Source organism: Neoarius graeffei, chromosome 9, assembly GCF_027579695.1.
Source record: "Neoarius graeffei isolate fNeoGra1 chromosome 9, fNeoGra1.pri, whole genome shotgun sequence".
NCBI classification, from domain to species: Eukaryota; Metazoa; Chordata; class Actinopteri; order Siluriformes; family Ariidae; genus Neoarius; species Neoarius graeffei.
In genome coordinates, this window is record NC_083577.1 from 23,853,469 (window position 1) to 23,875,956 (window position 22,488).

The following is a 22,488-nucleotide window of genomic DNA, read 5'->3' on the forward strand; positions in this document are numbered from 1 at the left end:
CCCCACCTTTTCCTTTTTTTCTTTCTCCCCTCCTCTCTCTCCCCCCTTTCCTCTCTTCCCCATATCTTCTCATCTCATTATCTCTAGCCGCTTTATCCTTCTACAGGGTCGCAGGCAAGCTAGAGCCTATCCCAGCTGACTACGGGAGAAAGGCGGGGTACACCCTGGACAAGTCGCCAGGTCATCACAGGGCTGACACATAGACACAGACAACCATTCACACTCACATTCACACCTACGGTCAATTTAGAGTCACCAGTTAACCTAACCTGCATGTCTTTGGACTGTGGGGGAAACCGGAGCACCCGGAGGAAACCCACACAGACACGGGGAGAACATGCAAACTCCACACAGAAAGGCCCTCGCCGGCCCCGGGGCTTGAACCCGGACCTTCTTGCTGTGAGGCGACAGCGCTAACCACTACACCACCGTGCCACCCATAATGTCCAATATAAAGTGCAATATCTCTCCTGCTGCCCCACCTTTTCCTTTTTTTCTTTCTCCCCTCCTCTCTCTCCCCCCTTTCCTCTCTTCCCCATATCTTCTCATCTCATTATCTCTAGCCGCTTTATCCTTCTACAGGGTCGCAGGCAAGCTGGAGCCTATCCCAGCTGACTACGGGTGAAAGGCGGGGTACACCCTGGACAAGTCGCCAGGTCATCACAGGGCTGACACATACTGTAGACACAGACAACCATTCACACTCACGGTCAATTTAGAGTCGCCAGTTAACCTATGCAAACTCTGCACAGAAAGGCCCTCGCCGGCTGCTGGGCTCGAACCCGGACCTTCTTGCTCTGAGACGACAGCGCTAACCACTACACCACCGTGCCGCCCAGATACTTAATTTATTTTAATTTATCTAGAAGTTTTTCTCTATTTCTTTTCTCTGTTTATCTGTAATGATGCTGCTGAAATCTTAATTTCCCTGAGGGAACCCTCCCAAAGGCATCAATAAAGTTTTATCTAATCTAAACTAATCTAATCTAATCTAAATACCCGCTATGTGCGTGGTAAGATGGCAGCCAGCGGCCTTCACTCGTGATTTTATCTCGAGCTCAGTGCGTGCAACGAGTGCACGCAGGATGACGTATCAGCGTGCGTAAAGCGTGCGTGCTGACGTAGTACGTTGTGAACGACTGTTGTTGTTAGAGAGCAATGGCGGCGCACCGGGGATCATCGAGTAAATGGTTTTTCTCCCGGGAGCAGCTGGAGGCGACGCCGTCGCGCCGGTCCGGAGTGGAGCCTGACAGAGAGCTCTCCTACCGGCAACAAGCTGCAAACCTCATCCAGGATATGGGACAGAGGCTCAATGTGTATCCTGACCTATACCGGCTGGGTTTAGCTTGCTAGCTGTAGCTCAGTCAGGTGGCCCAGGCTGGGTTTAGCGCTAATGGCGATTTTTCCTTTTGCTAGGCCTCGGTTTCTTCAGCTTTTGCTCGCGTCTGGTTTCATTTGTGCAAAACAATATTACACAAAGTTAATTCGCGACAAAGCTGAAGAAGACGGTTTGTTTCCACTATGTTCCTCTCCGTATGATATTCCAAATACATGTTTTGTTCAAACTATGAAAGGTGAAGAAAACAAGTCAGAGGAGCATGATGATTTCAGGCAGCTGTACTGTTTCTCTCCTTTTTATTTTTTACTTTTCTTGTTGTCATGGTTACATGCGAACCAGTGGTACTCGAACCGGCCCATGGAGTTGGGTAGCTGTGCTTCAGGTGGTGCACATTCCTGTTCCATCCCATCCCATCCCTGTGTGGTGTCCAGGCAGAAGCCATGGCCTAATAGTTAGAGAAGCAGCTTTGGGACCAAAAGGTCGCTGGTTCGATTCCCTAGACTAGCAGGAATGGCTGAAGTGCCCTTGAGCAAGGCATGAACCCCCAGCTGCTCCTCAGGGTCTGCTGTACATCACTCTGGATAAGAGCGTCTGCTTAAAGTGCATATCACGGGTAAATTCAGGAGCGAGATCGATGTAATTCTCCCATTTTATATTCAACTTTGGTCAAATATCTGTCACATTTTGCATTTTGTGCAAATTTTTTTTTACCTTGCGCAGAAAAATTCAGTTGAAATCTATGGAATCAATTTTGTGCCAGAAGGTTCATATAATACTTTTGAAATGTCAAACAAAAACGATAAATTCCAGAAAGTCAATTTTTTTAGACGGGCAAACAAATTATTCGTGTAATCGTGCAAAATATCAGTCTGTTACTCTTCAGAAACCTTTTATTTTTGTTCCGCGGCTTTCTCAGTTTCGCTTGACGTAATTTATTTTGGTTGTGATTCCAGCTTTCTCGTTTGCGCTCCCTGACTTTTTGCTTGCAGTTTTGGCACAAACTTGACGTGTGGGTGGGCTGTCCAGGAATGCATTCCCATTGGCTAACTTGTGTTTGACTGACAGCTACGCTCAGCCATTCCCTACTCGGATTCTGGCGGACTGTTTGACGAGTGGCCGATCCATTGACGGTAAACAAGGATGGAGTGGACTTCAGTGGCGACTATGATATTGAATTAATTCAACAAAGTGTAAGTACGGGACAGATGTGTTGTATGTGTTGCAGTAGTACTCATTATGCAGGCGTGTTTAACGTTAGCAAGACAGCTATTATATTGGGTAGTGGAGCTAAGGCTAACATTTGACTTGCCATGAAACACCTGCATAATGTGCACTACTGCAACACATACAACACATTTGTCCCGCACTTACACTTTGTTGAATTAATTCAATATCATAGTCGCCACTGAAGTCCGTCACTCGATCCTTGTTTACCGTCAATGGATCGGTCACTCGTCAAACAGTCCGCCAGAATCCGAGTAGGGAATGGCTGAGCGCAGCTGTCAGTCAAACACAAGTTAGCCAATGGGAATGCATTCCTGGACAGCCCACCCACACGTGAAGTTTGTGCCAAAACTGCAAGCAAAAAGTCAGGGAGCGCAAACGAGAAAGCTGGAATCGCAACCAAAATAAATTACGCCAAACAAAACTGAGAAAGCCGCGGAACAAAAATAAAAGGTTTCTGAAGAGTAATAGGCTGATATTTTGCACGATGACACAAATAATTTGTTTGCCAGTCTAAAAAAAATTTACTTTTTTTTAATTTTGATTTATCGTTTTTGTTTGATATTTCAAAAGTATTGTATGAACATTTTTGGCACAAAATTGATTCCATAGAAATCAAGCCATTTGAGGCGAATTGGTCCGCCTCTGAAAAAATTTGGCATTTGGATTTCCCGGCAAACATTGATTTTCGTGACGTCGCGTGCGGGACGCCTCCTTCTTAATCCTACATCAGCGCTGGTTTGTTTCTGAGAAAACGACCTGGTGGTTTTCTGCAAATTTCTTCAACATTATCACGTAATTATTAAAATGGTTAACAGATGTATTGTAGGAGGGTGTAGCAACACCAAGCATGATGGGATTAGTACTCATCGTTTCCCAAAAGACCGGACAATGAGAGAGAAATGGGAGCGCTTGGTCTACACAGGCTGTGCACTGAAACCGTGCAAAGCTCTCGCAGCCTGCTGGCGCTTCTGCAGGTAACGTCACAAATCTGGCTCCAGACGCGTTTTATTTTATTTTTTTCTGCTGTAGACAGATGGCCGTGTGCAAAATGACCCTTCTGGATGAGTGTGTAAAGGGACATGCTTTCATATTTAAAAAAAAAAATTGGTCCAGAATATGCACTTTAATGCCTGTAATGTGTCCAGGGATGTGTCGTGTCTGTCCGAGGTGCCTGAGGACATGTTTGAGAACCAGCAGTTTAGCTCATTTTGTCACAAACTCTGTGGAGTGAGATTTTTTTTTTCCTCCCTTGTATTGCTAGAGAGATACCAACTGTTGGAACCAGATTCCTTCTGTGTGTCAGACTAAACCGGATTCTGAATCTAATTCTGGTTTGCATAATGTTCTGTGTCCTCAAGCCAGTTTATCAGTCATCATCTCTTCCTTAATTCTCATCCCAGCTCCCAACTGACGATAAATACCGCGATTGTTTACATGCACAGGTTTTATATGTACCACTCATTCACCAAGTTCCACAGAAATGTAAGTGTCCTGCTTCTAATGAAGCCTCAGCTCCTGATATTGATCCTGTGTTCACACGAGCAAGCGATTTTTGTTCTTTTTTTTTTCTTTATACGTTTCCGACATTTGAATTGCAAATTTCTCACTTCTGTCCAAATTCGACACAATGCTGTCAACAAGTAACAAATCTAAGTGATTGGCTTACATTGTTTTGTTTCCTGTTTAATGAAATTTAAAAAAAAAAAAAAGTACAAACATGGTTTCATCTTATCCTGGTGTGTGTGTGTCCTCGTTAAGCATTTTTTTTTTTAAACAAAGTTACTTGGAAACTCGTACTCAAAATTCTAACTCTTTTATATAAGAGTAGTTGTTAATTACTACATTTCTTATAGACTTATGATAAACATAGTATTAAAATAGTCATTGTTGACATAATGTTGGATGAGTGTTATTATAGTACCTATATATATATATGAGGACCAGTAAGTTATAACCAACTGGAACATCCTTGGCCCCACCATACTTTTTTTTTTTTTTCCCCCCCCTAGGCATGGAATTGACCTGTGCGCTACTGTTTTCTTGGGCATGTTTTTCTTGAATCTGTGGTTGGTAGAAGAGAGCAACTGGACTTGCTTGAAAAGTCTTGAAAACGTTTCGCCTCTCGCCCGAAAGGCTTCCTCAGTTCTGTCTGTCTAATAGGGAGCATCAAGTATTTATCCTCTCATGGATCATCATAGAATCAGAATGGTGATGGCTGCATTGTAGGTGGCTGATAAAAGATGTCATAGGCTACATCCACACGACAACGGCAACGAGATTTAAAAAAAAAAAATATATCGCGTCCACATGGGCAACGGATCAGTAAAATATCAGGTACATATGGCAACGCAACGCTTGCTGAAAACGATGCAATACACATGCCACACCTCTAGGGGCGCTGTAAGATGGTCCCTTCGGAGACACCAGAACAATAGAAGTAAGGACGCATGCGCATAAACGTGCGTCCTTACTTCTACTATTGTATAAATGTGTGAGACTTCATATTAGCCCCAAAGTCAGAAAAATCTGTTCTTAAAATTACATTATAATGACCAAATACAATGAAAAGTATTTTTCCAGTCTCACCTGTGAAAGGTAATCCCATGTGATCTCGTTTGGACGGCAAACCTGTTGGTACAGTTAAATGCAGCACATGAATGAGGCATCTTTATTCTCCGCTTTGACCCATCCAGTATGGCGGCGAGGATGACGTATGATTCTACGCGGAAGGCGGCGTCTTTAATGGTCCGGAATAAATTGAATGCTACACATTGATGGATTAATTTGTTCTTCTACACCCTTTTTGAGGAATGTATTGTAGGACTTAAACCAACATCTGAAGAGGTGAGATCGCTCCTTTTTTTTTTTTTTCCCTATTTTTGCTGGCGGAATTGACTCTGCCCTAAGGGCTATTCATTCTCTCTCTCTCTCTCTCTCTCTCTCTCTCTCTCTCTCTCTCTCTCTCACTTTGCACCATTACACAATAAATATTCACAGTGAAAATATTTTGTAAGCGCGTTTCATGAACCAAGTTATAGGATTTGTTGACAACTCGCATCGAGCTCATTACACTTCTACCCGGCGTGAAGCACATGTGGTTGTGACGTCATCGTAAACAAATCCGTTCTACTCATCCAGACGACTTCGCAACGGTGCCATTGCCAGATCTTTCCACTCTGGAACCCGTTCTCAAAAGATTTCGTTTTGGGGCACCCAAAACGCCGGTGCCGTGTGGACACCAGGCCGAAACGATAAACAATTTTATCAGATTCACCTGAATCCGTTGCCGTGTGGACAGGGCCATAGACACCCACCTCTGTTCAGTGATGGTCGTTCCAGGTTGACAAAAATGAACGATCCTCTCTGGCTAAGATGTCTGCCAGTTTTCTGGAAGTCCTCTCATACTCCCATCTTAAGCCATCTTAAGCCCTTCAGTTTCCAGGGCCCTAATGTCTCGGTCACAACCGGCCGTACGTTCTCCTACGGCCAGTCTACGCGCAAGAAACGCACGGAGGGCGCGCGTGTGATGTGCTGATTTTCGAGCCGTAGACCGGCCACAGAGGTTCTTTGTCATGTCAAACAAACTCTACGAGTGCTTACGTTTTTTTCAGGTTGAAAGACAAACTTACAGCCAACGTGCATCTTTCTCCATGAACAAAAAAAACGCAGCAATTTGGGAAACGCCAAAAAATCGTATGTCTGGTTGTGACCTAGGCTTAAGGCAGGCCCTGGACCCCCGTCCACATTGTTCCAGTTCTTTGGCCCGTCATTCAGACAGGCTGAAATTTGCACGGGCAGACAGACAACATTTCAGACTTGTCTGTCCTGTGACTAGGGCTGTGCTCACAGCTCGCGATACTCGATCATGCACGATTTTCAGGGGTACGATACGATATCGTTTACTCCACTTGAAAATCGAAAATCCCATATATGACACATTTCATGCATATCTCCTGGTTCTGTAGCAGGTAGTCATCAATTTTCACTTGATTTAAAGCATGTTTCATGCCAGAAATCGACGGAAATTCATGCTTGCAACCCGTTCCAACCAAAAACCAGGGATGAGAATTTTCCGCCGATTGGCGGATTTCCGACTTTTTCAGACCAAAATGATCGTTTTTGAGATCGATGTAAATCCGTTGGGAATTTTTTTTTGGGGGGGGATATGATTAAAGATCTGTGGTCACCTTATAATGCAGACATCCCAAGTGTCCCGGAAGTTCCGGGAGTCTCCTGCATATTGATCGAAGCGAGCAAGAGCATGCGCGCGCAACATTAAGGTCTGCATCACGCATCTTACAATGTGCGCGCGCGAGGGGGTGTGCGAGGGAGACTGTGTGCAGTGTTGCCAGATACTGCTGACGTTTTCCAGCCCAAAATATGTTCAAAACCCGCCAAAATGCACTTAAAAGCACCCAATCTGGCAACACTGCCTGTGTGTCTGTTCATGTAGCGCATGCCAGACAAAGAGCATCTTGATTGGGTTACTCAGCAAAATAAGCCAATCAGCTTTCAGTGTGGGTGGGCTTTTATCTCTTTTCTCGAGGACCGGAGTTTGAGTCAGTGCAGCCTACAGGATCGGCATGGCAGAGAGAGAGCGCGCGCCCCAAAAATATATCAATTACACGTCATATATAAGTGTGTATCTTTTTTTATAAATGGGGTTAGCTTATCTAATGTAGCATGTTGGGGAGAATCATAGTATCATATCTATATTTCTGATAAAATTTTAGGTATGATAGCATGTATAACTCTCCTACTTATTGCTCATTTCATAGGGGGACGGAATTGCTGCCATGTGCCGCGCGGGAGCGTCTGCCCAAATTTTTTAGGCCGAGATGAACTTATAGTTTTTGATTTAAAAAAAATTTCCAATATGTAAACAGGCATTGTACATGCCTGTTCTTTAATTCAAAATCACCATCTCGATCTTCAGATTGACCATATGGTATCTGTATTACATTATACGACATCCTGTCCAGATAAAACCTAGTTAGTTCACACAACAGTTGAAAGGGAAGTGATGAGTGATGTTGAATGTTGCCTGCTTAATATGCAAGACCTCCTGCGACCATGATAACATCAGAAGAAAGCTTAAGAGAATTATATGATAGAACTTTTTTCTGGTTTGCACTTCATTTTAAAGGATTGGAGTATTTAAAGATGAATCACAAAAATGCAGAAATATAATACTGTAGAGCTCGTTTATATTAAAAGGTGCATTGATTTTTTTTGAAATCATCAAATATGAATTGATTAAAAACAAATCTCTTGTACCATATTAATCATTTTCACCTGGTAGTCCACCAAGAAGGGGAATTTATTTCCAAATAAATTGCAAATTTTTGCTGATAAAATTAATGGTTTTGGGGTTAAAAAAAATAAAATAGCCAAAAATAATTAGACCCGTGCCCTGCCCCGTTTTTTTTCAGACTTTTAAAATATTTTTCATTCTCATCCCTGAAAAACCTTTTTATTTACAAATGGCGCTTCCAGTTACTCAGGGCATGCGCACGTGTCCCTACTGATATTTCTGACTGAAGAAAAAAAATCACGCTCCGTGCGCTGTACACAAATGGTTACTGTAGGTTTCCACTGGGCGAAACACCATGCAAAATTTACTCTCGGGGCGTGGTCGCGAAAACAGCAAGCAAGTTCGGCTACCATGTCAATTAGCAAATGCGGTTGCAGGGTTCCCGCGGGGTCTTAAAAAGCCTTAAAAGCATTGAATTTAAGAATTTGGAAATAATACCTTAAAAAGCCTTGAATTTTAATGTGTAAGTCTTAAAATCTGTGCACAGTATGTAACTTCTCCGTATAGAATTTCTCATCATTTTTTAATATCTTAACTGCCATTATTTTGGTAAATAATGTACCGGCGGCCTAAGTAAGTAAATAAGTGGCGGAACTGGAGCTGTGGGCGGAACCATGCTATCGCACGCACACCCCGAGCGCAAAATTCTTCGAACACGCATCCCTGAACTTGTTTGGCGCGTGGTAAAAGGAAAGTCTGGAGAATTAAGTCTAAAAGTATAAACGAAAAGTCTATAGCCTACATATAGGCCTATCTATGGAAAAATGGGCAAATGTAAGTTTAACGAGGCATGGAGGCATCATATTTCATTTCGTGAGTGGGTAAAACCTGTCGATGGCAATGTATTCGAGGCGTTTTGGTGTGTGTGTAAAAGGGCGTTTAAACTCGGCACAATGGGCATGAAGGCGCTAGAATCACACGCGAAATCATCAAAATGCATAGCATGTATGAAAGAGAAACAGCAAACGCCTTCCATCGCCAGTGTTTTTCGGCCAGCCGAAGCGGCAGTCAACGTTAGCCAACTATACCTAGCATGGCTAATGCCAGCCAGCCTGTTGCTAGTGTAGTCCCTCATGTAACGACTGCAAGAGTAGATCTGCGCACAACATTTGGGTCTACACAAACAATGAAAGTGGAGGTGTTGTGGACTCTACACACAATTGCGCAACATCAGTCCTATAATTCGAACGAGGGTATCTCGGAGTTGTTAAGGTGTATGTTCCCGGACTCCAATATTGAGAAACAAGTAAACACAACTTTGAGATGTTTCTTTGCCGGTGAAATCAGCTGCGAAATTGGGTCTTGAATTTGTGCATAAATGGTCTTAAAAAGCCTTGAATTTCACTTGAAGAAACCTGTAGGAACTCTGGGTTGCAGTGCAGTGACCTAGCCTGGGCCCGCCCATCCTAAGCGTGACGCAATATGAGGGCCTGTTGCGAGCTTAGTCTGGCCAGGCAAGCTATCTCCAGCTCTTCCAAGCTCCTGAAAAATTGGGAGCCAATCAACTTTGAGCATCTCCAACGGCCCTGGGTAGAGGCGTGTTCAAGGCAGTGACGTAGTAGAACTGCGACCGGAAGCCATAGATTGTTTACAGAATCTATGCCGGAAGCGCTTCATTCACTAGAAACATTACGAACATGGAGCAAGTTTTCAGTGAAAACGGAGCAAAGAGCAGCCCTGGAGGTATTTATTGAAAGGAAGGACGTTTTCGCCTTGCTCCCGACCGGCTTCGGTAAGAGTTTAATCTACCAGTTAGCCCCATCGCGTCACATACGTCAGAGGAAAGAGTGATGTGATTGGTTTAAGCTTCGTCACAGCCTTTTCTGGCTTCGACCAGTAGCAAACTGAGGCATTTCAGGGAGGCGGGTCAACCACGGGCTCTGGGAAACGGTTGGGCTTAATATCTTGGCCAGACCAATAGCTTGTAGAGCTTTGCAGTCACGTTAGCCAGACTAGCAGTGACCGGCTGCTAGCTAGTAAGCTAGCAAACTGTCCTTGAGGAATGTAACGTTAGATTAGCTCGTAAACCGAATCAGTTAACAACAGTTCGTATTCAGCGTGTAAAAACGACAACATACGAATGACTGTTTTCTAAGTTTGTGTGGCATGTAAATAACAATCCGACTTGATAACAACTGGAGTTCATTAAGGTCACAAAGACATTATTAAATCATATCAAATTGTGCTAGTGTTGGGTAATATTGCACCAAGTCTTCTTGTGAAGTGCCGGCAAACTTTAGCAGCCCACTAACCCTTAATCTGAAGTGCTTCAGTTAAAGTGCATATCACGGGTAAATTCAGGAGCGAGATCAATGTAATTCTCCTATTTTATATTAAACTTTGGTCAAATATCTGTCACATTTTGCATTTTGTGCAATTTTTTTTACCTTGCGCAATACCAGAAAAATTCAGTTGAAAGCAAGCCATTTGAGGCGAATTGGTCCGCCTCTGAAAAAACTTGGCATTTGAATTTCCCGGGAAACGTTGATTTTCGTGACGTCGCGTGCGGGATGCCTCCCTCTGAATCCTACGTCAGCGCTGGTTTGTTTATGAGAAAACGAACTGGTGGTTTTCTACAAATTTCTTCAACGTGATTGCGTAATTATTAAAATGGTTAACAGATGTAGAGTAGGAGGGTGTAGCAACACCAATCATGATGGGATTAGTACTCATCGTTTTCCAAAAGACCGGACAATGAGAGAGAAACGGGAGCGCTTGGTCTACACAGGCTGTGCACTGAAACCGTGCAAAGCTCTCGCAGCCTGCTGGCGCTTCCGCAGGTAACGCCACGAATCTGGCTCCAGACTTTTTTTTTTTCTCTGCTGTAGACAGATGGCCTTATGCAAAATTACCCTTCTGAATGAGTGTGTAAAGGGACATACTTTCATATAAAAAAAAAAAAAAAATTAGTCCAGAATATGCACTTTAAGACCTGCAGAGCCCTGACCAAGTTCGTGTAACATGCCACATGTAAACAACAACCCGATGGTGATGTGGACATTGGCCACGAACAGACACCTTTTAATCAAATAAAACATTTTCACATGATGAGCATAACAGCGTCTGCCTTCTTGATCAGAAATGTTTGGTTACTCCCGCCTCTCTTGAAAACGTCACATACCGAGTACATGCATCCGCTGAACTGACTGGTTTTCGAGGGGGTTCATTTGAAAGCCGTAGGCTAAAAACTTTTCTCTGTAGAACCCTGTCCCTCCCTCCTCTCCCTGCTCTGGGCTCAAGAAGACAACAGAAGGGCAGCAATACAACAACCAATCAGAATTCAGATACATTCTGTTGCCAAGTAAAATTGTAACCTTTCAGCGTGTCAAAGTTCTCGAGCCCTCGTCCTGTTTTACCGTTAGATCAATCACATATCAGCTTAAACTAACATTCTAAACTAGTGAAAGATCCCACAGAAGAGAGCCGACTCCCTCTGCCAGCCTCATGGAACGCAGTGTTTAAGGCTCCGGATGGGTTTTACTTCCATTTTTATGAGGGAAAAGAACATCCACCCTCCCGACAGTCAGTGCGTTATTCGCTTGTAAAACACATTTGCAAATTGGTAGAATGAGTTAATCACCACATGCAAGATTTGCAGTTCATCAAATGAATTACATATTCATGAATTACTACAGTTCTGAACTTCAAATTTTAAAAGTCTGGACTTTGGCGAGATGACGGATACTCTTTTGGTGGAACACAACAGAGCAAAATATTGTGACTCTCTAATGCTGACCTGAAGTTGGCGCCACTGGGGGTTGGCATTGGGTTTTTGTCCCCACCAATGTTAATACCAAACCTACGCCCTTGCCGACATGTTATCTCGTTCTAATTGTCACTTTTATCCAAATGACAGTTGACAATACGTTGTTACTTTGCACTTTTTGTTTATTTGGGTACTCATCTTTGAGAAATTGGATTGGCAGAAGAAAAGTGTCTTTTTATTACCCTGTGCCAAGTTAATATTTATTTAAGTGCAATTTTTAAGCGCCATAGATTGTATTTTATTTGTTGTTTTTGTTGAGTGGTTGTTTTATTTCTTTAGATTATTTATTTATTTATTTATTTATTTGACGTTTCACTGTTGAATTGAATAAGTTGACTTAATTAAAAAGTTTACTGTTCTTTAAAGGGTGTATTTGTATGATCATTACACTGGGGAACAATTTGAAAAAAATGTTCTGTTGAGTTAGATTTTTATGCTGATTAAAATTGGCATGCTGATTCCAAAATTGCAGTCAGGTTTTTTTTTTTTTTTTTTTCCCTAGCACGTCAAGTTTTTTTTTTTTTTTTTTTTCTCCACAGCTTACCGTCCAGATAAGCAAAATTCCACTGTGGTAAGCCCAAGTTTACATTAGACCGTATCAGCGGATCATCAGATTAACGTTTTTAAAACGATTAGTGTGCACACAGCAACACCAATACACGATTCGCGTGCACACAGCAACACCAATACACGGATACGCTCGGCTCCGCAGGCATCCTGCGCTCCAAATCACTCCGCCCTGAACAGCGAGTGCCCTCTGGAGGGTGCGCACTCCGGCCCTGCGCAGCTCACAGAGCACGCGAGTGAAGTGAACAAGCTGTGATTCGGGACTGAGCCGCTGTGTGTGTGATCCCAGCGCATATCACTTACCACTTGCAAGTGGAAGGATGGCAAGCCTAAAGACAATCATAACTACACAATGGGCAGTATTTGCATCAGTATTTGCAGTATTTTCATACTTTTATACTCTTTAATGAAAGGTGATACAAGGCAGAAGTCCGCGCCGTTTTTCAGCAGTCGCATCACATGACCAACGCCAGCGAATCAGGAAGGTGGATGTCACAGTGACGTTGTCCAATGAGACGCCAGCTAGAGCTCAGCACAGCGTATCCGCGTATTCTGAATGTTTACACAGCACCGGAGCTGACACGATCTGGATTGAATACGTGGACGCTGGCGGATTCCCGTTTCCCGGCGTTTCCAGGCGGTTTAATGTAAACGGACAGTGCATCTGCGAAGAAAACGAGACAGATACGGTCTAATGTAAACGTAGCCTAAAGGCCTCTGCATGCTCTTACAACAAGGCTTTCGCAGATAGCTTTTCGCAGACAGTTGTAATTTATTGTTGAGCGGGGAGTAATAGGCGTGCGCGATGTTATTCACCGGCACAACGCAAGGGGGCGTGAAGTCGCTAGGAGTAGTTGGTGGGTGTGGTTAGTGGAGTGTTTATCCTCCGGTTACTTATAATGACTAGAACTTTTTTTTATAATGACTAGAACTGGAGTCGTATAGATGTACGTACTTCCTCAATCAACCGCTCTTCGTGCTGCTCCATCTTCGCTCGTGTTTTTAAAAATGCCGGTCGTGAAAACAAACCAAGCCGGGAAAGTAGGGAAGCGGAAGTGCGTGTACAGCGGATGTAGAGTGGACCAATCAGAGCCCTCTTGTCTGCGGTGCTGTCTGCGAGGCTTCTGCGGTGGTCACAATTTTTGGGAGGTGCGCGCAGAGCGTCTGCGAAGGTGGGGGGGCTACGCAGACACTGTCTGCGACACCGTCTGCGAGGACTGGGTTGTCAGCATAAATTGGCCTTAAGACTATTTGAAGGTTATGGAAGAACGTTATCAGGGTAGATGGGATGTACATATGATGGCTGACTATTGTTGGAGCATCAAACGCGATAGTCCTCAAGTTAAACACTCCAGAAAGAGCTATAAACATAAATTTTTACCTTAACTACTTGCACGGGCGGCACGGTGGTGTAGTGGTTAGCGCGGTCGCCTCACAGCAAGAAGGTTCCGGGTTCGAACCCAGCGGCCGGCGAGGGCCTTTCTGTGTGGAGTTTGCATGTTCTCCCCGTGTCTGTGTGGGTTTCCTCCGGGTGCTCCAGTTTCCTTCACAATCCAAAGACATGCAGTTAGGTAAACATGGGGTGACCTTGGGCTGAGGTGCCCTTGAGCGAGATACCGAACCCCTGACTGCTCCCCGGGCGCTCTGGTGTGGCTGCCCACTGCTCTGAGTGTGCGCGTGTGTTCACTGCTTCAGATGGGTTAAATGCAGAGGATGAATTTCACTGTGCTTGAAGTGTGCATGTGACAAAGGTTTCTTCTTCTTGCACACAATTATAATCACAGTAGCCATATCCTTTATAAAAACGTAAGTGTTAAATAAACATTGCAGTCATGCCTGTTTCTTTCATATTTCATTGTATGTCAATATTTGTAAATTTTTATAAAACAAGCACATATCTGTTAAGTACAGTATTTTTCATATTTTTTAATAAAAAGGTTCAAAAACTTGACGTGATAGAGAAAAACTGAGATCAGGTTTGGATTCCGCACCCAAAAATTAGTTAAAAACAGCTGTCAGACCTAACTCAACAAAAATTGTGTTCCCCAGTGTTATTTTACTAGTGGCATAAAATTGTCTTGAAAAGATGTCAACAATAACATCGTTTATCGCAATAATTTGAGAACATATCGTCCAACAAAATTTATCGTGACAGGCCTAGTCCAGGACGCTCGAGTTCCCGCACTCCAACCTTGGCAAACCAACTTTGTTGTGACAGTCAATTGTCCGAATACTTTTGGTCATGCAGTGTCGCCGCCTTTGCGACTCTACCGATGAAGCTAATAAGTCGTCGAGCACGTAACGCGTGAATAAGATGCACGCACGCGTAAGTGACAGCATTATCAGTCACTACATGCTTACAAGAGAGACACTATAAGCCACTTGTCACTTCCTGGTGTGAACACAGCTTAATTGATTGTAGCATCCACTCTAGAAAGGAAGAATTGCATGGCGTCAGTCTTCCAAACCAAAATGCACACAGAAAGCAAGATTAAAAGTCGTCCAGCTAATGTTATCTTTGGTCGATTTTTGGAATGTCTTGCCTTGTCTGCTCATCTTTGTTTTCCTTCCCTCTTACAAGATCATCTCTCCCACAACGTTATTCTTGGCGGCAAAAGTCGAGGAGCAGCCACGAAAACTTGAACACGTCATTAAAGTGGCGCACGCCTGTTTAAACCCTCAAGAGCCTCCATTAGATACAAAGAGTAATGTAAGTCTGGGTAATTCTCTGGTTTTTTTTTTTTTTTTTTTAATTTCTTGCCATTTTTGTATCTCGTCACATGTTAAGACATTGTCATTTCCTACCTCCACTCTCAACTAAATGCTCAGTTTGTGTGATGCCAGTTTTTACGTCACCCAAAACACACATGACCTCTCAGATGATTGGGGTCGAACTAAACCGGCATCCATAATTAGTTTCCAGAAAGCATAATTCAGCTGCCACGACTGTCAGCCCCATGAACAGAGTGGTGGATGATACTGTGGGTTAAAGGTTATGAGGAAAGACACATTACAGGCATTATGTAATGATTGTCTATTGAACTTCAGGCGTACCTCCAGCAAGCTCAAGAGCTGGTGATACTTGAAACCATAGTGCTGCAGACTTTAGGTAAGTGGAAGACTGTGTAAGGATGAATGAAGTATGTTGAAAATAACCGTTGCCATCAAACCAGCGACAGCTACATTGTGCTAAACACCACCCTCACATAGTGTCCCGTTTACTGAGCATTTCAACAAACCTGCCATGTTAGGATAATCATGGGTCATTTACTGTAATGGATTTAAACAGGATGTGTAACAGGATAAATGCTTAAGGAATAAGACGTGAAGTTGATATTATTTGTGAATGTTTTTCTGTAATGCTATAAGTAGGCATGTGCTGATAGAACGAGACTTTGAACTGTTTATCTGAGGCTCTGGTCATTGGGTAGCATTTAAAATGAAAGATCTCGTATCTTAACAAGAGAGCTCTCGATCAGTGAACTATAAGCTCCAATGTCCGATACAATTAGCGGTTTCCTTAACTGGTATTGTACGGAAGCCGAGAGAGGCCCTTCATATAATCCTTTTTTTTTAATTCACCTTGTTATCCCGAGATAACGACATAATTAATTCAGGATCTCGAGAAAACAACACAACTAATTCGTGATCTTGAGAAAACAAAACCGTTATTCCGTGATCTCGAGAAAACAAAACAATTATTTCATGATCTCGAGTAAACAGCTGAGAAATGGTTCATTCAGGAACGCCAAGAGACTTGTGATATGCTGACTTTGGGGCTATTTGTCATTCTGTATAGACCCCTTCGCATGTTTGTAAACAAACCGACCGTTGCCAGGATGCGCGCGCAGCCTGGACCCAGAAACAATGGCGCTGCCCATAGACCGGCATTATGAGCTGTCGGATTATGCCAAACAATTGTTGTTACAAGATCGAGAATGCTACATAAATAAGTTAACTCTAACAAGTGGACATCGCCTACCGGATCCGTATTTAATTAAAGAGTGGACGGATGATGTTAGTAAGTTCCCTGGTATACAATGGCCAGATATATACTCGTACCTTATTGACCAGACTTCAGTGTACACCCACGGAAAACTTCGTGCCTACAAGTCTTTAGACGCATATTATTATGTGCGGGCATGTACAACTTGATTAACAATGGGACATTCATATTCATTTTGTTTTAATCAAATTATGCCAGTGATGTGATGGCAATGTGGCTTTAGCTACAACAGCAAATACCAACGCTAAACAGCAATTTGCAGGAGGTGATGGCATGAAAGGAATGACAGTGTAAAGAGTGCAGCTAAGAGAAATCAGAGCTGCGTAAAAAGCGAGAGGCAGAGAGCAGAAATGAAACTGAACGGGGCGGGAGGTAGGTTAGAGCAGTCAACGCAAGTTGGCATTTAGAGCGAGGGCACACAATTTTACCTTTCCATCCTTGCTTTAAAATTGTGATTTTCGGCATACACAAATAATGATGGCACAAAATCTGGACTGCTTGAGTCAAGCGAGACCTCTCCTACAAACAAAACTGCATGCAAAGCTAAGTTAACATGCTAACAATATTCATTACATTGTGTAACTATGACCCAGCTAATCAGACAAACGTTACCAAAGTATTTTGCTACATCAATAAACGAAGACTAGAAAGAATAAAAAAGAAAGATTTAATAATAAATAGCCTGATCTTACCTGTGATGAAGTGGGCGCTGCAAACCCGCGCATTTTTGATGGTGCTTTCATCCCAGTCTACACGTTTGATGGCTTGTAGCCATAGACGTCGGCGATTTTTTTTTTTTTTTTGAACGGGTGAGATCCTGCTGGAATTCTGAACATTTTAACCCCATCACTGCTACGATTCTGACACCCGACAACACAACAACTCGGCATCGCTGAGTCTTTTTTGGGTCCAGGCTGCGCGCGCAATTTCCACTTGCATATGAATGACGTTTACTGCGAAGGGGTCTATAGACGCAACTTTGGTCATTAGAATGTCTGGAATAATCGATCACCTAATAAGGCAATATTTTGATCAGGGGCTGACACAGGGAGAGATTGCATTAAGTCTTTTAATAAGGGATAATTTCAAAATTAGTCCGCGGCACCTCCGCAGAAGACTGGCCTGGCTTCGTCTCTACCGACAGAGATACAGTGATCCAGCTGAGATCATGAAATAATTTTGTTTTCTCGAGATCCTGAATGAATTATGTCGTTATCTCGGGATAACAAGGTGAATAAAAAAAGATTATATGAAGGGCCTCTCGCGGCTTCCGTGGTATTGTGCCCAGGCCTCTGTTTAGTTTGGATGTGACATGATGTCCATTTGCCGTGACACATGTTGACAGGCAGTTGGTCGCTTATCTTAGTTTAGACAACTTCCGAGACTATTTTAATGGTATTGGCTCTTATATGGAAGCGCAAGGTCGTCAACCAATACATGGAAATGTAACAAGTCACGTATGCTTTCGAAATAAGAAACCACATGAATAGCAATCTATCATCATGCATGATAGTTCATCCAAACATAACCAACTGAACCATTAAAACTTAGATTATTGCATTTGTTTCTGACCCATTTCTCACATGACAAAAATAAATCAACTATTTCCCCATGATATTTTTGAAAAATATTCAAGAATTTTATTACCAAAAAAATGCAACATTTATTTTGTTGAATTAAAGGAAAAACTTTTTGCTTCGTTTTCTTAATCACCAACAATAATGTACTCGTATTTGTAAAGGGTTGATTAAAATAACCTGTTAACTGAAATATTCCTTTTATTAGAAATGTGGGGTTTAACATAGGTCTTTTTAAAATTAACTTTTTTTGAACATTTGTACTTCCTCCATTTGCTTTTCTTTATCTTTCAGCAGTCTGTAAAAAGAGGGCTCTGATTTCTTGTGAAATTTATTTGTGCAGTCAATCACCGGGGTTTCCCATACATAGACCATTGTGTGGCGCAGCGCCACACAATGGATTCCTATCGCCACACAATCAGACTCGCGATTTTGAAAAGAAAAAAAAAATTCCGTTGCGTATCGTTCCGTTCATTCATAGTGCTCTTTCTTCTCGTTCGCACACGCATGCACAGAGAGAGACGGAGAGGCGTGTACACAGGCCTGCCGTTGCGCATATACCCGGACTGCAAGTAGGCCTGTTGGGGGCAATTCCATGTAAATGTCAACCTCACCATGCAAAAATAAAGCAACATGTAATACATCAAAACCACTCCCAGAGATATCACCTAGGCCTGTATTTTACAGATGTGAATAAGTTGAACCAATTTGTAACCAACCTAATATGTCACTGTCAGTCTTTCTTTCTTATAATGTAAACCCCAAGCTAAAATCAACTTTGATCATGTACAATTCTATATTATTGCCACAAGCCACAGAAATGTATGCTAAAATCCAAAAAACAGCAAAACAATAGCCATCCTAAATATTATTTAAGAACTTTGATAGTTTTAGCTGATATTTAGAGAGTTTTTCAAAGGGTTATGGTGGTTAAATTGCTGATTTTCTAAACATATGCCATGTCTATTTCAGATGCGTCACATCCATAACGGAATTATGTCATCCATAACGCTGATTTTTTTCTTCCTAGATTCTGCTTGAAATAGAAAATATTTTAAACAAAGGCTTTTTTTTATTTTCAGCTAAGACTCCTTTATTAAATGCATGCCTATATTTGGATATTATGTTTGCAATTTCACAGAGTTTGATGAATATGTGTAGTCACCCTGGAAATGGGGTATTTTTTCCGTCACATCCATAACGCATGTCTTTTTTGGCATTTTCTAGAGTTCTAAATGTACTATGGGAATTCTTTTTTTCCCCATGACTTCTCCAATATGAGAGGTCTTAAAAATATACAACAAATTTTAAAATGCTGGAAAGGAATAAAAATTAACTAGGTAATTTGTTGCCATTTTGAGTCCAAATGTCACATCCATAACGCTGGAATTGCTCTTGGGCTAATTAAAAATAACACAGCCTTCCCGATTCGCCTTCCGACCCCTTATTTTAAAAGGTAGCCTACGTCGTGCTCGGGATGAGCTTTATCATAGCCTTCTTGGCTTACAGGAAACGGAGATCCCTGAGTCAGGCTATAAACCAATGTTGATGCAGACAGTAGCAGCTTGACGCGAGGAACCGGCCTTATTGCATTATCCCGTTTATCCCGCTTCAGCAATGACTTCCCTTACGATAGGGCACTTGAGTTTTTTTTCAGGAAGCCACACAGAATTAAATGTTCTGATGGGGCATGCAGACTTTGCACCAATTAGGGTAATGCTTTTTCATTATTGTTAGTTGCCTTGGTGTTACCTTAAGTGGTTTCTTACATCTAATTCTGATATTTTATTATTATTTTGTTACATTATACTATTTATTTCATTTTAGTATTGGTTGAGGTAAGTGTTGTTCAATATTTAAAATAAAAACCTCCAGCTTGTTTTTTGCAATTTATTCCTTGAATGTCAACTAAAGAATGATTGAAAGATTGTGGTTGGTTGAAGAGAGCAACTGGACTTGCTGGACGATTCTTGAAAACATTTCGCCTCTCATCCTAAAGGCTTCCTCAGTTCTGTCTGACTAATAGGGAGTATCAGGTATTTATCCTCTCATGGATCATCATAGAATCCGAATCAGAATGCTGATGGCTGCATTGTAGATGGCTGATAAGATGTCATAGACACCCACCTCTGTTCAATGATGGTCGTTCCAGGTTGACAAAAATGAATGATCCTCTCTGGCTAAGATGTCTGCCAGTTTTCTGGAAGTCCTCTCATACTCCCGCACCAGTCGAAGGGATCTCATCCTAAAGTGCGTAGAAACGTATCTGTGAAACGTTTTCAAGAATCGTCAAGCAAGTCCAGTTGCTCTCTTCAACCAACCACAGATTACTATGTACCTGGACGACTGAGTTTCTTCACAGATATGATTGAAAGATTGCCACCAAAAAGGCAAAAAACTAAGGTAAAAATCAGAGATGCACCGATTGACCGGCTGCCGATTGGAATCGGACGATTTTCACGTCATCACCCATGACCGGCGACCGGCCGGTCAAAATTAAAATATGCCGATTTTCTGCCGATCAAAACTTGTGTGTCACATAGAGATGAAAGTGGAGATACTCGTAATTCGCAACTAAAAAGACTGCAGCTACACTGGCAGCTTGAACATGCTTTCTAGTGCGATTGTGTTGCGCTTGCGCAGAACAGTGTCAGTCCTGCGCGCCTAACGAGCTCCGACGCACGTGCCGTTAACAAAAAAAAATTCACTATATTTGGACATGTTATATATCCAAATACAGTGAATTTTTTTTGTTTGTGCCAGATATTGGATGTGAAAAGAAGAAAATGTTTGTGGTTGTGTGAATTTCCCATTACAGGAATTAATACGTTAGCCTATTACCAAACATCTAGTTAGATTTGTACAAAGAGAGAGAGAAAAAAAAATGTCTTTTTGTTTGTTTTACAACCTTGGTTGCACTTGATTCCATTGGAAATTACTCTACAAATACACATTTGCCAAAGATGATAGAATGGCTATGGTATAAGTATGACTGGAAATTATTTTTCTATTTTGATACTGAATGAAGAAATGGGTTGTTCTATAAGGCATAAGTTTTCAGATCTAAATAGGCTTATGAAAGTGTGTTCCATAGCAGTAGGCAAATAATATATGAGGGGGAAGTTGTTTTTGTGCCAGATATTGGATGGGAAAAGAAAAAAAAAGTTTGTGTGAATTTCCTATTTCAGGAATTAATATGTTAATACCAAACATGAAGAAAGATTTTACAAAGAACAATGTCTTTTTGTTTGTTTTCAACCTTTTGAGGTGTTAAATTTATTACTGAAAATCTGGCAGAATGTTCTATTAAAGAAAAGATAAAAAGAAAATAGTCTTTGTGTGTGCTGTGAAGTGGTTCGAAAAAATGAAATCGGAATTGGCCAAAATCGGTCTCGGCAGGTCACACTCCATGGAAAATCGGAATTGGCCCAAAAAATTGCAATCGGTGCATCTCTAGTAAAAACTAAACTAACTTCAATTTTGGTGAGTAATTTTCATAAATTTTAAAAGACAGGTTTTCCACCAACATCAAGCCCAGCAAACTAATGGCCTGCCCTGTAATGTAAAGTTGGGTCGAGGAATGAAACCAGGCAGGGTTCTGGTAAAAATTGTTTTAGCTGTCTTCTCGTAAAGAACTTAAAAGAATTTAGATTGAACTGAATAATCTCAAATGCTTCTTGTAGCTTTAAAATAGTCCCAGCAGGTGACTCTGAAGAAAAATACTGTGTGTTTGAACACTGCCCGCTGTAAACACTTTGCATACACCCCAATGACCGACTCCACCGACCGCCACGACACCACCGCACACGATTCCCCTCATCAGCACAGTGGGGCACCACAAATTGCTACCTGGTCTGTGGGAAACGCTGCAATCACACAACAGTTCTTTCCCATTTTTAGATCTTTCAGTGGTCTCCCCAGAGCGCTTTTACGTGCTTGGCCCGACACAGTTTAAATTTGCAGAGACACCTTTCTTTTATATACGTGTGTGTGTGTGTCAGATTTCTACCTTGTGATGTGTGGGGCATGTTTTGAAGGAAAATCGGTGTTTTGGGCCGGTTTGCTGCCATGATACACTCGGGCAGACCGGAAATACCCCTGGGGAAATACCCCAGTCACAACAAATGCCCTTGATTACTTTGCTGCTGCACTGGTACCATGACGCTTCAGTGCGCGGGTGAGCACCCTTGCACTGATGTCACATTTACCTTGGCAACTATCGCTACCCTGTGCCTGGGGTAATGCTTATTATTGTTAAAACAATATCTAAAGTGTTATTTTGTACAACCCCGATTCCAAATAAGTTGGGACAAAGTACAAATTGTAAATAACAACGGAATGCAATGATGTGGAAGTTTCAAAATTCCATATTTTATTCAGAATAGAACATGGATGACACATCAAATGTTTAAACTGAGAAAATGTGTCATTTAAAGAGAAAAATTAGGTGATTTTTTTTAATTTCATGACAGCAATACATCTCAAAGTTGGGACAAGGCCATGTTTCCCACTGTGAGACATCCCCTTTTCTCTTTACAACAGTCTGTAAACGTCTGGGGACTGAGGAGACAAGTTGCTCAAGTTTAGGGATAGGAATGTTAACCCATTCTTGTCTAATGTAGGATTCTAGTTGCTCAACTACCTTAGGTCTTTTTTGTCGTATCTTCCGTTTTATGATGCGCCAAATGTTTT

The 22,488-nt window shown here is 42.1% G+C and overlaps 1 protein-coding gene across 5 annotated transcripts in view; it reads left to right on the plus strand.

Annotated features, from left to right (window-relative positions):
• Window positions 1-1,142: 1,142 nt before the first annotated feature.
• The window catches only part of ccnt2a (cyclin T2a), a 43,865-nt gene continuing 22,519 nt past the window's right edge, over window positions 1,143-22,488 (plus strand). For all 5 annotated transcript variants that reach the window (XR_009655335.1, XM_060929211.1, XM_060929212.1 and 2 more), the window contains exons 1-4: window positions 1,143-1,316; window positions 3,967-4,048; window positions 14,795-14,923; window positions 15,262-15,322. Coding sequence is in view for 4 of the 5 variants with exons in the window: in XM_060929211.1 (XP_060785194.1) it covers window positions 1,159-1,316; window positions 3,967-4,048; window positions 14,795-14,923; window positions 15,262-15,322 (430 nt within the window). In the remaining variant the exon portion in view is untranslated. The remainder of the gene's footprint in view (window positions 1,317-3,966; window positions 4,049-14,794; window positions 14,924-15,261; window positions 15,323-22,488) is intronic.